At 47.6% G+C, this 17,635-nt stretch overlaps 1 protein-coding gene across 1 annotated transcript; it reads right to left on the reverse strand.

The window, feature by feature from the left end:
• Positions 1-8,157: 8,157 nt before the first annotated feature.
• On the reverse strand, positions 8,158-17,591 carry TSPAN6 (tetraspanin 6). The gene is made up of 8 exons (XM_090061306.1): positions 17,460-17,591; positions 17,059-17,247; positions 16,780-16,854; positions 14,939-15,037; positions 14,130-14,285; positions 13,372-13,455; positions 10,933-11,035; positions 8,158-9,092 (listed from the first exon to the last, which is right to left on the reverse strand). The coding sequence occupies exons 1-7, from the start codon at positions 17,544-17,546 to the stop codon at positions 10,967-10,969; spliced, it is 759 nt and encodes a 252-aa protein (XP_089917432.1). The 5' UTR covers positions 17,547-17,591; the 3' UTR covers positions 8,158-9,092; positions 10,933-10,966.
• Positions 17,592-17,635: the final 44 nt, after the last annotated feature.

The following is a 17,635-nucleotide window of genomic DNA, read 5'->3' on the forward strand; positions in this document are numbered from 1 at the left end:
GGTACTTGTCCCATTTGTGATCATTACAATATCCCATGATACTTTTCCCAAAAGGAAAGCCCACAGTCCTGGCTGGTTTCCAACTTGAATAATTACATCTTGCCTGCTTAATTTCCCCCCTGCCATTCTGATTGGACACTGCTCTTCACTTCCATTCCTAAGGAAAAATCTTCCCCCATGGACAGGGCTGGGAGGACCATTGATCTGAAGGGACACACAAATTCTGCCACTGTTAGTAAAAAGCCACAGTGCCAGATGGCTAATACAGAAACTTCTACCTCTTCCCTCTAGTGCCTCTCATCAGTGACTCTGTGAAGACTGTACCTAGAAAAAGCTTAGGGTACACAGATGCTACAGAACACATATTGAGAGCTTAAATCACAAGCAGGTGCACAGGCACAAATCAAGTTGCACATATAAGCCCAAAATAAGGCATTAAGAGTTTTATATATCAATAGGAGTTAAAGCCATGGAAGGGAGAGCCTGTGTAACTACAAATAGGTGTACCCTCTCTGAGGTCATGTAAGGGAAAATCATTTGAAATGGCTGCCTCACTCCAAGCAGACGACATGTGGGAGATCAGGGAGGAGGTGAACATAGACTGCAACAAGACAAACAAGCTGCTGCATAGGCCTCTAGTGAAGCTCTAAGGCTAGGGACAGACATTCAAAATCTTGAGCCTAAATTGACTCAATCTTTGCAGGTTAGTCTAACCTGCCCAGGCTAAACCATCCAAAGACATCCCCTCTGGGCTGAAAAAATGTAGGCATGTGCCTACACTGGCTCAGGCCAGAAGCCAGGGGGTGCTAGAGCAGCCCTCCCTTCCCTTCCATAGTGCTGAGCTGAGGGGGGGAGTGACCAGGCTGTGGCAGGACAAGAGCTCCCCACCCCCTCCTGAACAGCCTAGCAAGGAATTGATAGCACAGTGTGTATCACCCCCAACTCAGTGTTTATCACCCCCTTAAGAAAACAACAGAGAGACATTACCAGCTACCTCTTGATTCTGCCTTTGTCTGGTCTGCCACAGCATGGACCGTAGCCAGCATGTGGTCTGCTAGCTAATGCTATGCATCTGTGTAAGGCAGAGGGGATGGGCGACCCCCTGCTTAAAGGGGAGGGGGGAGCAGAAGCCAGGCAGATGCCAGCAGTCTCTGCTGGAGCTGCAGCCAGGGAGCAGAGGGGAGGGGTCAACTCTGCTGTAAAGCAAAGCGCCCCGCGCATTCCAGAGAGCTTGCTGGAATGCTGGGGCAGCCTGGTTTAACTTAAACCAGCAAGGGGTCTGGGACAGACATTGCATAAACCAGGTTGAGCCAAATCAGTTATGTCTGATACTACATTCCACCAGGTTTATCTCAAACTGGTTTATGTTCACTGAACATCTGTTCTGTTACTGATAGAAACCAGTTTCTGATCACTTAAACTGGTTTATGTGTAATGTCTGTCCCTAGCCTAAGCGAGAACGATACTCCATCCAGATCCCACTAGGGTTTTAAATCAGTCCTCTCATCATGAAATGGTGCCTTCCTCCTTCCACAACTAATTTACTTCCACAACCCTGGGAAGCAAGAAGACATTACCCACTTCAGAGCTCTAGTCAGGACTATACCACTGAGCTCTTAAACCAGGGGCATCCAACCTTTTTGAATGTGGGCCAGATCATGAACTTTTTATTACCCACTGGGCTGGCGAGCCATATTCAAAGACCTCACAGGAAGTAGTATCATATCAGGAAGTGATCTCATGTGACCTTTGACACCAATGAAGTTGCAGTAAGTATCAATTAAATGGGTCTGGAAATGTGGTTTAAAATCACAAATCAAAATAATTTGGTCTGGTAGCACTGTTTTAATTTTAACACCTGGAGAGGAGCGTACCACCCCACTGCACCCTTAATTCCCTGTCTTTATCCATATGGAATGCCACAATTTGCAGATGGGTAAAAATCATTTTTGAATGCAAAACCTCTGTTGACATCGTGCTATATTTACTCCAGAGAATTGTTGCAGGGATCTGATTTTTCCAAAGGTTAGCAGAATTTTCTATTACCATGGTTTCAAATACTTGGTTGAAATGCATCACAGATCTTTAATTTCTTATTTACAGGTGCTCTCTCAGGGCAACATCCTGTCGGGGGGGGCAGAAGCGGGCGCTCACGCAGCCTGTCCAGTTCGGCCGCGGTCTGGGGGCACAGGGGTCAAGGGGTGCTGCCTGACCCCGCCATGTCCTCCCTGCCACCTGGGCAGCCTCGAGGATGCTCCCACACCTGCGTGCCTGGGCTCAGCATCCATGGGGACATGCAGGGACCCTACAGGGGGGTGTGGGATGTGCAGGGACACCCCCTTCTCCCTCTCCCTCAGGGCAGCCTGAGCCCAAGCCCAACTGGCAGGGCTCCCTCCCTCCCCATGACTCACCACCCCCAGCGCAATGTCTGCAGGCATGGGGGGGATGCAGGAAGGTGGGAGTGGTGCCAGCTTCCCACCCCAACAGCCATAGCCACAGCAGCAGTATCTCCCGCTGGCCCAGCTGCACCATACCTCCAAGCCAGCATCCACACGCCCTGTGCCCACCTGCCCACTGCACCGCTACCTGCTCCAGCACGCATGGCTGGCGGGGACTGGCACGGGGTGGGGCAGGGGAGGGTGGGGCTGGCATGCAAATGAGGAAGGGAGGGGAGGGGCTAGGAAGGGAAAACCTGCAATGAGGGAGAGGGGAGGAGCTGGCATGCAAATGAAGAAGGGAGGGGCCAGGCTAGGAAGGGACACCATGGCAGGGGGAGCCGCACCACATTGGCAACATCAAGCTGACGCGGTGCGTGTGGGAACCTTGTCCCATCCCCAGCCCTTCAGCAGCCATTAGGAAGCTGCTGAGGGGCTGAAGGAGGGACAAGGGGTGGGAACGAAAGTAAATAGTGTTTACTTTCGTTTCCCATTGCAGCACCTCAAGCCTCAGAAAATGGCTTGGCGGGCCACATGGCAGCCCGTGGCCCATATGTTGGACAAGCCGGTCTTAAACAGTCCTATAGCTCAGGAAGAAGAAAAGTCCCGTTATACCCATGTGACAGAGAGGAAAACAAGGCACAAGGTGATGATGCAACTTGCTTATGGTGAGAGAGCAGGCTTTGGGGGCAGAGGTAAGGCTCCAGAGCTGCAGTTCAGTGTGCTGGTTTCCCAAGACCATGTCTCTTCAACAGAGTCATTGGTGAAAGCCCTGAATGCTCCACCTACAACATCCAGAAAAACAGGACAAGAAACACCATGGACAATTTTTTTGCCTACCAGTCACACAGACACTTTCAGTCCATCATTATTAAATCAGAAACGAATGATACATTCAGCATGTAACCATGTTATGGGCTAATGATCAAAGTCCCTTCTTTTTCACCCTTTAAAGCATTTGTCTTAGAAACAGGAGGAGTGTATTTGTTACTGGATAGTACACGACAAAAGGGCAAATATCCCATGATGCATGCTGTTCAGGAGAAATGTGTCTGCTCTCCCATGTGTGGTCTTCTTGATATAAAACCTTGAAGCAGATACTTTGTTATCATTATCCTCTTTGATAACAGCTACTGAATTTGCTACAACATAACTTCCATGTGGTGGTGAGAAACTGTCAATAGTCCAGAGAAGTAGTTCAAATGAGCTTCCAATCTACATTGCTGGGATTCTGCTGTATCTTTAAGATAACATCTTTGGCTAGCCCCAAGAGAAATGAAGAGATTGAGCTGTTATCAATCTGCCCCTCTCTTGGATTCAGTGAACACTTTTCTTGAATGCTTTACTAATGCACACACAACATAAATATCCCCACCTTTCCTTATAATTCCAGCAGAATCACAACCCATTTGCAAGACCCATTTGTAATTATTGCTTCTAGAGTCCAAGGAATAAGCTGTTTTCCTGTGCCAGAGTCAATCTGTACTCATTTATCCAGTTCCCAAAAGCAAATCTACCCCAGAGCTCTGCATAAAGGCCCAGGGCCTGGCTGGATACAGAATTGCCACTTTGGCTCCTACCATCTGAAGCTTAAATCTTGATGAGGCATATCCAGTCCAGTTACATTGTTAGTGTCAGGAAACATGTGGATCCTTTTATATCCCAAAGCAGAATTTCTTCATTCCTTTTTTTAAATTCTATTTATTAGACTTTGTTCTGGCATCAGACCAGCGTTTCCATCAAAGGAAACTACTCACTGCTCAAAATCCCAAGGAAAATAACCATAAAAGAGTTAAACTCTGAAAGCAGTATGCAAACATCATCAAAGGTTCACCAGTACTACAAATGCAAAAGGGATATATGACCTCACTGGAGCACTCACATTAATAATCCAGTGCAATGACACAATCTTTCCCAACACCACTGTAAGATGTAACACGGCACTTGAAATCTATTGAATACTTAGCAGATGCTTGGCACAACTTAAGCCTTGGTGCAACACATGAGTAGGAGGCAGACCCTTCTAAGCCTTTCAATCCCAGGGAGTGGCAAAGGTCAAAAAGGCCCCAAGCAGAGATCAGAGCATGATAAGGGCCACTGTTTCCCTAAAGAGCTGTTGTCATGAGGATGAGCCTCCAGATGGTCCAAACTTTGCTCATTATACAACTTTGGATAAAAGATTTCAGACTTTTTCTGACTCAATCTCCCCAACTGTAAAATGAGGATAATAATCAGACTCATAAAAAGTCCCTGGAGGTCCTTGAACGAAAAACACCCCACACACACACACACACACACACACACACACACACACACACACAAACTTTACAATATTCTTTATTTGGCCATTTCTCCATTAGGTAAATCCATTGCGTTAGCAATGCATTTTCACAATTAACATGAGATATTTGTTACAGAACAAACTGCATTTAAAATACTGCCCCTTATTAGACTGTCAGTTCCCAGGGCAGAGATGATCTCTTTGCTTTGGATTTGCATAGCACATGGTGCAGTCAGATCCTGGACCATGACCAGAATTCTTAGGAGCTATCACAATACAACTTACTATACCAGTGAAGTTAGTGGTCCCACTAGAAGAGCCGTTTCTAGTACACTTTTTAATGATCGGACTGTGTATAGCATATTCAACACTCCAGAATCAGACCAGTGCCTAGCATTAGCAATCCTCAGGACCCAAGCAGGCTGGATTAGATTTAGATAGAATTAAGACAGCCTGGCAAAGGTTGGTGCTATATATGCTCTGAAATCAATATGCTCCCTGGGCTGCCCTCTGCTGGCCAGCAGCTGGAGCTGCAACCACTTTACAAACAGGATTTGTGCTCTTTCCTTTCACACTCCATAAATATTGCATTGAAGCAAACAGGCTTGTATACAACACAACATCAAAGATAATTATACCATGTAACAAAACAGCAGAGGAAAACCTGATTCAGAGGCCACCAGGGATAAGAGTGGGAGGGATGTGGGAGTAAGGGCTCTGAGATTTGCTCCTGCTCTTATTCATGCTGCCCTTGTTTAAATTACTTCTGCTGCCACACTGGAAAGAGTAAAGTGCACAGGGTAAGAAGTGGCAGCAGGAGGGGAGCACTCAGGACTCTGGTTTATGTACACTCAGGAAAATGGAACAGCATGCAATACACACAATGAAGTGGGCTGTAGGATCCTTCATTTTGAAGTCCTCCAAGAAAGACTGTAACATATCCCCTCACCTGCAATACAAATTACAGTAGCCTTTCACCAGCAGTCTTTGATTCCTAGTGGTCTCCTACAACTCCCTTAGGTTCCCAAGCATGCAGGAATGCACATCAACTTTATCTAGTCATGGCTTCCATAACACCTGCACATTGCAGACTTGTAGTATACCTTGAGGCACATGGGATGAATGAGCCAGGAGAAATGCACTTCATAGCAAGACCAGTCACAGGCAGCAGGCCAGCAAGAGGGGAAATCAGCAAGATCCAATGACAGAACCCCAACAGTACCTTAGGACCAACTCTTGATGGGGAAAACCCCTAGCGGAAGGCTTTGCCCATGCTCTTCCCAATGTGACTGGACCCAGGGAACATAGGAGTGGATGGGAAGGTGTTTTTAACCATTGCTCTTTCACCACACTGAAGAGAGTTGGATGCTGATCACATCAGAGGCTCAGCTGTTTCTTCCCTGTTTAAAATCCTGTTGTTAATTCAGGGACTTTCCACAACCATGTGTATAGCCTGCATGCAAAACATGTCTATAGCATGTGGGTAGCACTAATGCAAAGCCACATACCTACCTGCTGTAACACTGGCCTTAAGGGACCAACCCATGGTCAGAGCAGGACAGTCTCCCTCCTCAGGCCATCCATGCAGGCTCTACCAAGACTGCCCACAGGTGCAGCAGTGTAACAGCATGGACACTTAGAATGATGTGCTTATTTTGGGTAAGCAACTAACCAGCCATCAGATCACAGTGCAGGTGAATCTGTAGGAGCATCAATGGCAGAAGGCATCATGAAGTGATTAGTACAGAGGCCATAAATGGAAGCATGCAGTACTTTACATAGAGCCCCAAAAGGGACTAATAAAAACTAATTTGAAAGTGAACAACTAAACTAGAGCCAGATCAAGTGAGCCCAGTAATTGTCAGCTGACACGGGCAACACAAGCCAGCCAAAAGATTATTCCATCAGGCACATGCTTCTCTGCACTGGCTTTACAACTGAGAGAGGTTTAACTGAACACGACCCTACACCACCATTTGGTTTTAGCCAGACCCTGTCTGCACACTAGTTAGAATTGGCCGACATCCATATTGTTGTTTTAATGGTCTAATGTGCTTGGGTCTTGCCCTGAATATCTTGAAAAATTTGTAATGCAACCAGCCAAAAGCTAACAAGGGCTTATTTACAGAAGTTAAATAAGGCCTAAAGTTTCTTGGGATTACCGTTCAAGTTTCAGTTAGCAATGATACCCAAAGCATAAGTACCTAAGCATGGACACCCAAGATACGTATGTTATCTAATTCATAGGGCTCCCCACAGGTCCAGAAATTCGGTGGCACAGCAAATGGTGATAGCATTAATTGCCATCATTTGTCCGGGCACCAAATTTCCAGACCTACAGGGAGCCCTGTGGGCTGAATCCAAGGTGCCCCAGAGGTTAGAGGTTGGAACAATATTGTTTATGGGGCTGCCCGCAGGGCCAGAAATTTGGTAGCAGAAAGCCACAGGAATCAGTGCTGCAGATGCCAAATTACAGTCCTGTAGACTAGACTATGTGACCCTGTGTTCTGGGTCCAGCCCATGGACCAGCCCCATGCCACTCCTCCAATCTCTGGGGCTGGATAAGTAGGACACCCCTGCCAAAAGCAATTCACTTGAGCTCTGAAGCTGCAGTTTGCGCAATTATACTCCACCCATCAGGTTTTGGGGCCAAGACAGGGTGCCCCTCAGCAGCATTAGTTTTGGCAACAGGACAGAATTAATGAGGGGCAAAGAGTCTTCTTGCCAATAAGGGCTGGGCTCTCTGTTATTCTCTAATAGCTCAGTTGTCCTTTTTTAATTGCTCCTCCTTGACAGCAGTGACAGTAACAGCAGCTGTGGAGACTGGCAGACTGTGCATCTCTGCCAGCACTCCCTTCTCTCAGATAGTTCCTGAGGATTAAATCTCAGATGTGGTGGATAGGATCATTCTGAGAAACCCACCAAACTCAGGTGAAGGAGGAACTTGCTGTGCCCACTACATCCTAAGCCCCAGTGCAGAAAAGCTGAGGGCTGATGATGAAACTGTCCCAAGCTGAAAAACTGAATGACTGAGCCAATCCCTCTCCCTGTCCCAGGAGGCATTTCATACAGCAGCCTCTTACAGTTCCTCTGAAAAATCCCAAAGCATGTTACTGATTTAGCCACAAAACATAAAGCAGAGTGGAGGATATGTAAGTTTACACAAGGACTGAAGTCTATCCTGCATAAGATTTACCCAGCAAAGTCTGCCAGCTCCTGGGATGGAATGCATCAACAGTCTTACACAACAATTTTTTTTTGGGGGGGGGGGGGCGGGGGTAGGGGGGCGGACATAAATATCTTTCATAATTGAAAATGCAACAACAAGGTTGTTGTGGTTCCAAGGGTTATTGGCTGGCTGTAGACAGATGAATTACGAGGCAGATTTCTTTATAGCTCAGATTCCTCTGTTGAAATCATCCCAGCAGAATTTCCAAAGAGTAAAATATTAACTTGGTTTAATTTTATGAGTAAAATATTTTTTTATATTTATTGTGTTTCAAGATAAGAGGATTTCTCTTTAATACACAGACAAGTCAAAGCAGCACATAATACTGATGATCAAGTCACACCCAGCTTGGTGGAGATTCCTACAGAGACTAAAAAGGTACTGAGAACTACAACACTGAGTCTCATGCTACAATTTACTACACTACAGCCTGATTAGGAGAGAGGAACTAGACGGCTTAAAAAAATACATTTATTTAAAAAAGAGTTATATGAAAACCCCAGTTGGGGAAAGAAAGACCCTGGAAAGAAACCAAGACCATTTTAAGCACAGGGCTTCCGGTAGGCAGGGCAGTGTGTCCCATCAGATCTACTGCAATAGACAACAGCTCTCCCCAACATTTAAGAGCTGCAACGGTGAGAAATTCCGATGGGACAGCGAGTCAGTTGCACAATGGATTTAAATAGCCAACAGTAGAGAAGAAGGAAGGAAAAGAGTGCTATCTTTCCAATGCAAGAGATGCATCTCCAAGGAAGAATTTTCTGTGGAGTATGACAGCTCCAAAGAGCCACCATTCTAAGAAACTAACAAAGTGCAGGTAAGAAATGAGAGTAGTGTCACTGTAGGCTCCTTCAATGTGGCATATGAGCTTCCTGTGCTAGAGAAGGGAGTTGAGGGTTGTGGCAGCCTGGAGGAATCCAGTAGTTTTAAACAACCTCAGCTACACTAGTTATCCCATTCAGTGTTACATCAGAGTAGTGTTTCAACAATTCCCAAAGTCCAACAGAACAGCTGTTACACTTGTTTCCGTGAGCCAGCTGAGAAGATCAGACAGTTCAAACATGATTCCAGCAGACTGGGGAAAGGCATGATTCCAGAGGGCTGGAGGTTGTGAAGTGCTCTGCCAAAGGGGAAGATCAGAAGTTTTCTAAAATTCAGAAAGAAATGGGTTAATGAATAAGTCTCCCAGCTCTAGAGACCAGGATTCCCACACTTTTAAGTCACAGAGTAGAAGCAATTTGGTGGATCTCATCTAACCCCACAGCAGAGACATGCCATCATATAGCATGATCACGTCTATCTTGACAAGGCCCAATATTGGATCCACTGGGGGACCACAGGTTAGACCAGGGGTAGCAATTATCTGGGGTAGAGGACCATTTAAGGAGTTTTGCTGAGCTGTTTCCACCAGCCGCTATGGTGAAGGGAGGGGGAAAAAGGGGTTGGGGAGATGCCAATTGGATCTGGCCCTGGGCCCATCTGCCCTACACCCATTGTGGGGGGCGCCAGATGGTGTGGATGGAGGGCATCTCCATGGAGACTGTCCCAGGACCCTCATGGGAAGGGCAAGCTTAGCCAGGCAGATGGGATGGAGCTGCAGGTGAATGGGGAGCAACATCCTGGAGTAGGGCAGGTGGAAGGAGCCAGGATCATGGCATAGTGACAGTGTGGGGCTGGGGTGTGGGGTAGGGTAGAGCTGCAATCCACTCCCTGTACATCCCTGTGATGCATGCCTGCCTACAGAACTGGTGCCTGTCAGGGACATGCAGGGAGCAGATCACAGCTCTGCCCCGGGCCCCAGTCCCATGCTGTCATCACTTCACAGCCCTAGCCCCAGCCACCCATCCTACTCCCAGACACCACTCCATGGAGACCCTGCCCACCCACTTTGTCTACCACCCCCAGTGGTGGGTCCGGGACAGACAGGCAGGGGTACCTGGTGAGGGGGGCCAGTGCCAACAGTGGTCATAACCACTTCCAGCAGCAGCTGGAAGCATGAAGGCAGGGAGAACTGCCACCGCAGGGGCTGCTGGTGCCATGGCACCTCCAACCCACTGCAGTGCTGCCCAGTCCTGTGAACTAGAGCTCCCGATGTAACCGAGAACTGCATGTGGGATGGGGTGGGCTGCACTCCACACTAGGTGGCAGCTCCGTTCCCACGGACAGTGAAACCAGTTGCATGTGCTATCGTCTGGGTTGTCCCCCACGTCTGGGCTGGGCATGGCAGGGCAGAAGGACCCAATACAGGCCAGATAGAATCACTTAGCAGGTTGGATATGGCACTCAGGCCCTATTTTGCCCACTCCTGGGTTAGACTGAGGTCCAAAAGCAGAGCAAAACGTGATGGGCAAGAGGAGGAGAGCCAGTCTAAAACAGGAGGGGCACTGCACAGGAACTAGTACTGCAGGAGTAGGGAGTGGCACAGGTTAGGACAGAGGTGGGCAAAATGCAGCCTGTGGGCCAGATGCAGCCCACCAGCCCATTCTATTGGGCCCAAAGGGCCCCTAAAAATGTTAGAAAAAAAATTAATATTTATCTGCCCCTGGCTGCCTGTCATGCAGCCCTTGATGGCTTGCCAAAACTCACTATGCGGCCCTTCACCTGAAATAATTGCCCGCCCCTGGGTTAGGAACATGCTGTGCTAATAGAGCTGACATCTGAGGAGGAGAGGCAGAAGAATCAAGGGAACAGGCTGCAGCACAGTTAAGTACCAAGATACCCAAGCTGGCACACATGGGACAGACTCCACAGCACCTGTCTCTCTAGCTAGATCAAGGATTTCTACTTCCCTTTAAAATGTCTTAAAAGTTGAAGAACTGCTTATTATAAGCTGTCTGCTCTGCTCTCTGAAATCATACAGCTCTGAGCAGCCCCTGCAATCATGCCACCCCTACACATATGCACACAGGCCTAGAAGCTCCCATACCCCAAGTTCACACATGCACTGCCATACTGGTGCAAACAGCTTGCGCTGCAGAGAAACCTACCTTGGTCAGAGGTGCAAGGCTGCAGGCCACCTGGTTACACCATCTCATACTGATTGTTTGTAATGTACCGGGAAAGGCAGCAGGCAAGAAAAATCCCAACCAGCTGGAACAGGACAACAGAAACTAAGTAGAAATAGGGTCAAAACTGGACAGTGTGTGCCTGGACCCCCCCACCCCCACAGCACGCGATTGAAATCTCGAGCACTAGGAGCTTCTGTTTTGGTTTTGTAGAAGTGAAGATGCATCAGTTGTTACTGCAATGCAGGCACCAGACCTCAGTTTTCTGTACTACAAGACATTTAGGACCTGATCCTGCAAACACTTGTGTATACAGCTTGACTCTCACAAGGAAGTAAGTAAAGTTAAGAGTATGTTTGCAGCACTGGCCCCTTGTGTTTCTGATGCAGGAAAACTCATTTGAAAACAGAATGATACCACCAGTTAATTGTTTGGAACTTGAAAACATGACTCATTCCTGAATGATAACAGCAACTGCTCATATTCCCCTACTGTAATAAAAATGATTGAAAGCACATGGGCTCACTGTTTATTCATAAGTCAATCTGTACCTATCCCTTTTGAAGCATGAATTCAGAAGCCATAAATCAGCTCAGTACAACTTGCACATACCAGGAAGGAGCTAGGAAGCAGACAGGAGATAGAAGGGACAAAATAGCTCCTTCCATAGGACACTGACCCCTAAATGCAGCTATGACAATCTGTCAACACAGCAGCTCCGATAAGAGTGCCCATGGCACCAGGCTCTTTCAGTACTTAAAATATTTATCACAGGGTAAAGCAGAGTGGCATACTAATATCAGACTAAAATAACCTGGCAGAAACTTCTCTCATTCGCGTACCACTGAGTCTTATGCCATCATGTGTTAATCTTTCAGTCAGTCTGGATGGTACCAGTGTGCTTCAGACAGCAGCTTGAGGCAATTTGATTCAATAAATAGCAAACTCAAAATAAATCAAGCACTGCAGTGCTCACAGCATGAAACTGGGTCTCTGCCAAAGGGGATGCACAAACCCTGAAACCAAGGAAGTCTCAAACATCACTTTCTTCATGCTCTACTCAAATGCAAATATACTTTGAAAAAAACAAGGGGTTTGCCACTTGGTATCAAAATGCAGATCTGAGATTGGATTCATGAACTGCAGACTGTATAATGCCTCAAAACAAGAGGAAGGTCACACACTCAGACATATTTCATCTGCTTGTGTCTCCTTGCCATCACCTTCTCAGCTGACTGCAAGGTACACTGGAACAACACAAACTGCCAAAAACAAAAATCCCAGTATATGGGACATTTCAGCAAATCCAAGAATTGTGACAAAAAGGCTCAGGTGCTCAAACTGATTGAGCAATTCAGCAAAGCCTAAGCAGGTCTTATTTAACATACACGATCAAGATACTCATTCAGATGTCCCCATCACACATCCATAGACGCAAACAGGCTATCACAATATCAGTGACTGTGGATAAAGGAGATGAGGACTCACCATATTTTAAGGAGAACTGAAGGCCTATTATTCTGACAAATACAAGATTGAAAGATCCTCCACCAACAGGGAAGAAAAAAACCAAACACATAGCAAAGGACAATATTCTGATCAGAGGAAAACCAAAAGTGTGGGAGTTCTGTCAGCCAGTGATACGGTTTCTAAAAACAAACCCCTCCAGTTTTAGCCTAGGCAAGGCACAAGGCCAGGTTTTCTAGTGATCTACAACCAGAATTAGAGGCAAATATTCAAAAGCATTCAGCTAAGGAGGGCCAGATCTACATGAGAGTTCAGGATGCACCAGCTCCCATCATGGCACTTGTGAGGAAAACTCATTTCTGACCATCTAGTCCCAACTGTCACCACACACAAAGGCTATTTCAGCAAGGAGCTTAGGGACAGAGGCCTCCTGTTTCCTGCTGAGATGAGGCCTATCACATTAGGAGACACTAGCTGTACTGTTGTTTGAGGCAGGGTGCTTCCTTCACCAAGAGAATAAGCTTCAGTTTTTATCAGAAACGCTGCTAAGGGGAGAGGCCAAAAAAAATCAGGGTTAACCAGGGCTGACAATTTAGTTGAACTAAGGGCTGACGGGGCAGTGGACACAGCAGGACCAGTCTTTTCACTGTAAGCAATAATTGTGGCAGCTAGTCAAAGCATGAGCAAGTGTGACATCTGACTGCAGGGACAGCTCTTGGAGGCAAGTTGTTCCAGAGGGAACTGCTGCTAATAGGCCAACTTGTTGAATAGTGCTGGAATTTTAACTGCCATTTTCGGCAATGGGGATTAGGCAACACAAAAACAAAATCTGCAGCCCCACTATTTTTTCCTTTTACATGCTTAAAAACTTTTAAAGCAATTAAATATAATTAAGAACACACAGACCAAACTCAGAGCTCAAGGGCCAAAAAAGAGGAGTAAGGAAGATTTTACCTGGAAGCATGCAATGCCAAAGGAAATGCCAGCCACAATGCCCATTTTAGACTCCATAACTGTTGTTGCCAGAGTGAAACAACCCTGTGATGGAAAATAGTACCACATGAGAAGAACTCCAGCTAGTACAAGGACGTGCACAAAATTCCTGACCCTCCCTAACACAAAGTGACATACTGTCCATCCATGGACACAACCCAGAAAGCACCAGTCCACAGGCAAAGGGAACAGTCAATGAGCCCAGGTAGGAATCCACTTCATAGTCAAGGTAAACCTGTGGATTAAGCTGTTTAGCCTTTCTGTAGTTCCTCCATAGGGGTGCCATGAGAATTAAGTAGTACAGAATATGTTATGAGAGCACCTCCCATATCCTCTTCTTTTCTACACAAGACAGACAGTACAATAAAGGCAAAGTAATCCAGGCATATCTACAGCACAGCTTTCCTGCAGTCAGAGACAAGCACAAAGAGTAGCTGAAACTTAGAGACCTTGACGCACTGGGAGCAGTTTTGCAAAATCTCTCCCTCCCCCCAACAATTGGTGGCAACTCAGACCTTCATCCCATTACTGATTATAAGTTTCCCATGGCCCACACACTCTTCCTGGACCCAAGTTCTCCTTTCAGGTCCCACTGCAGAACCTGACCCTCCAGTGGTGGGGAAAAAGGAGAGCAAAGCACTTAATTACAGCCCCAGCTCTCCAATCCCCACACCTGCTGCCAAGATACATGGATGGATCCATCTCCTAGACTTACTTACATCAGCATACACCTTTGTCTTGGCTTTAGCCAGGTCCTTCAAATCATCTTCTGTGCAGTTGTCTGGGAGTCTGCAGCAGCTCCGAGGGATTCCCTTTTCTGTATAGTATGCAGTATTCATCCAGTCTGAATAGTTTTTGACTCCACAGCAATGCAACTAGGAAGATCAATTTAAGCAGAATGGTAAAGAACAATAAGTATAGTCTGAGGCACCACTTCTATACACATCACTGCAGCACCCAGAGGCTTCCCCATTGTGAGACCTTCCCCTTTAGCAACTCAACTGCTTTCTGAAGTTAGCCAGGTCCTCTCTTAACAGTGCAGACCAGGTATTTTTGCCCTCAAGCTCATGTATGTCAGAAATATATATGCATGAAGAACAGGTACAGAGTTTTTCCATGCAAGTATTTGTCTGCTTGATCCATGCCCCATGGGGAGAGCTGTAGGTCACAGCCAGCCCTCTGTGCTATAAATTATAATGAAAGCTCCTGATGTGTGTAATGAATGAGTCAAGGCAATGCTCCTGCCCAATATTCTGAGCCCCCCCCCCCCCCCTCCATCACTGTAGTAACAGAGGGGAAAGCTGCTGCATACTTCCTTTCGTGGGACAACTGCAGTAGCTAACTTGATGCAACTTTCTTTGCTAATACTTCATAGAAGAACAGGGCATGCTTGTGCTATAAAAGAAATAAACCAGCAGCCCCAGTCTCGTTTTCTGCCCCTCCATAAATATCAGGGTCTTCTAGGCAATAACATGGAGTACATTGGTTCCTTTTAGCACTGGTGGAGAAGCCCAATAGAATCACTCACAGTTTTCTGGACAGCATCCACTGCCTCACTGCGCTGATCCATTGTTGCATTGTAGCTTCTCAATGCTAACATGTAGTTACTCGCAAAGCTATTCTTAATCTGCAAAAAAAATAAGGTCATGGGGCTCAAAAATCAGCAGGTGGGTCCCCATCCACAAAAGCTTCATCTTAAAAAATCAGCCCCACCAGGAACAGTGGAGCAGGAATCACATAAAGTCATTCATGTGCTTATTTAGAAGGGACTGGCCACTATGGAGACATCAGGGGGAACTGCACCCAGCAGCACCAAGCACTGGTACTTAGTGGTTCTATTAAAAATAAGCCATAATCACAATGATCACAATAAAAAAAATCATGGCTTTGTGTGGAGGCATTATCTAGGGCAAGAGGCACAGGTTGGAACATTCTTAACCTCGCATTTTAGATAAAAGATCAAAACTCACAATATAACGTCTGTTTTCACAAAGTCAATTCATTTTAGTATGAAGTAGGAAATGTTCTTAGCTTATCAGTGGAAAACCTTCTCCAAGTACTATAAAGGTACAAATAGGAATTAGGTACTTGCCTAATTAGGTGTAGGAACTAGGTGCCTTTGAAAATCTCATCCACTACATCCATTTTTTCTCTCAACACTGATGAGTTTAATGTTCATGAAGTGAAAAAGAAAAGTTCTTCTGGGTGTTAAGAGTGGTTAGTTTAGTAAAATATATTACGACTCCATTTCAGAAGCACTGAGTTCAAGGTTAGAGGAATTGTATTTTTGCTAATGTTTCTATCAATTCATTTCCATCCAAGCAATTACAATTAAAAAGGTGGTTCCAAATTTGTCACATATGATACATTCTAGGATGAGGGTAGGCTTAGCTGATTTAAGGTCCAACACATGCAAAAGAAAAAATATATAAGGCCATTTAGGGAAAGGGAGAAGAACTAGCTGTTTTTGAAGGGATAACAGTCAGAATTTATTTCTCACTCCCAATTAGGAACTTTTGGGTGTGGGACCCCTCTGCTGGACCTGTGTCACTTACTTAAACATGTCCACTTAATTGGTTAGCCTTTTGCTACACAACTTTTTAGTAATGGTCCTAGACCGGTGCGACTGAATGCCTCTCTTATCATTCTTACTTAGGGTGTCAATTTAGACTCAGAAACCAAATTCATCCCATTCTCAGTACCGCCATTATAAACTGAGCCCATTCCACTGGAACCACTGATGTTGCTCTAGGTATCTACTGTTGAAACCAGGGGTGTTCAACCTCTGGCCCATGGACCAAATGCGACCAGCAGAGTCATCACATCTGGTCTGCAGGGCTCCCTTTAAGTCAGGAAATTGGGCAGTGGAGGAGTGGTGACAATTAATATGGTCACCACCTCCCCTGCCAAATTCCCAAACCCCGTCCTCCACATGGTAGGTTGAAGCTGAGCCATACACACTCCCCTCCCAGCAGCTGGATTTGGGTTGGGCCATGCCCTCTCCCCCACTGCAGGACCAGGCTGGGACTGAGCCAAGCCCCCTTTCCCTGCATGGCTGGATTGGGGTCAAGCTATTGCTACCCCACTCCACACATCCAGATAGGGGCTGGGCTGCCCCCACCCTGAGCATGGGACTGGATCCACCAGCCAGACCCAGCCTGTGGAATCTGGTCTGCCGGCCACAGAGGATGTGTACCACTAGTCAAAGCAGAAGGAAACTTTGGCACATGAGGTAGGACAATGAAGGGGTGAGACAGTGAGAGAAAACAAAAAGGTGAGTGTGGACCCTCTCCTGCACAGGTGCCACTTCCAGATCCCCTACCTGCACTGTCCTCACGAGGAGAGAAGTGGGGTCCGAAGAGGACTCACCTCATGTCTGAAAACAAATCCCACAATGGCAGCCACCAACACAACCAAAAAGATGAGGGACAGGAACATGGCATACTGTGGGCAAGAAAGAAAATGTCGAGAGAAAGGCACAAAGCACAACGTGCTGCAGACAGGACACGAGTGATGGGAAGGTGCGACCCACATCGGCACTGCTCTGCTGGGCCACCTGCGCCAGGGGAGCCCGCAGGGCAAGCGGGTGATGCAGGCAGTGCCATGAGTGCACGGGGGGCTGGGGGCCTGGCCAGGGGCCCCACTTACCAGCTTCAGCATCCAGACGTTTCCGCGGCAGGTGGCGAAGCAGCCGAAGGTGCCGAGCAGGATGACGACGGTGCCGGTGCCCACGAGCACGAAGGGCACGTCAGCGGCCTTCTCGTCCAGCAGGGAGAAGTACGCCTCCAGGCTCACCTTCCCCCACACGCCCACGGCCAGCAGGATGATGCCCGACACCTGGGCAGCGGCGGGGCGCGGGCTCAGTGCCTTGGCCCGGCCCCGCCCCGCCCGGACGGACGGAGGCGAGGAGCCGCCCAGGGCCACCGCGGGCTCGGGCTCGGCTCCCACGCACAGGCGCGGGGCGAACAAAGGGGCCGGGGCCGGGGGCGGGTCCCGGTCCCGGCAGCCCCGCCCGACCCCCGCGCCGCGCTCACGACCCGCGGGCTCACCCAGAAGACGAAGCTGTAGGTGAGCAGGACGCTCTTGAGGCAGGTGATTACCGGCTTGGTCTGCAGCCGCCGCGACGGGGACGCCATGGCAGCGCCTGACCCGCCCCCCACCGAGCGTCGCCGAGGAGGCCCGAGGGCGGCTGCCGGAAACAGCCGAAGCCTCTCGGACCTGCGGC

Source organism: Crocodylus siamensis, chromosome 8 (genome assembly GCF_052110815.1).
Source record: "Crocodylus siamensis isolate JL-2025a chromosome 8, ASM5211081v1, whole genome shotgun sequence".
Classification (NCBI taxonomy): Eukaryota; Metazoa; Chordata; order Crocodylia; family Crocodylidae; genus Crocodylus; species Crocodylus siamensis.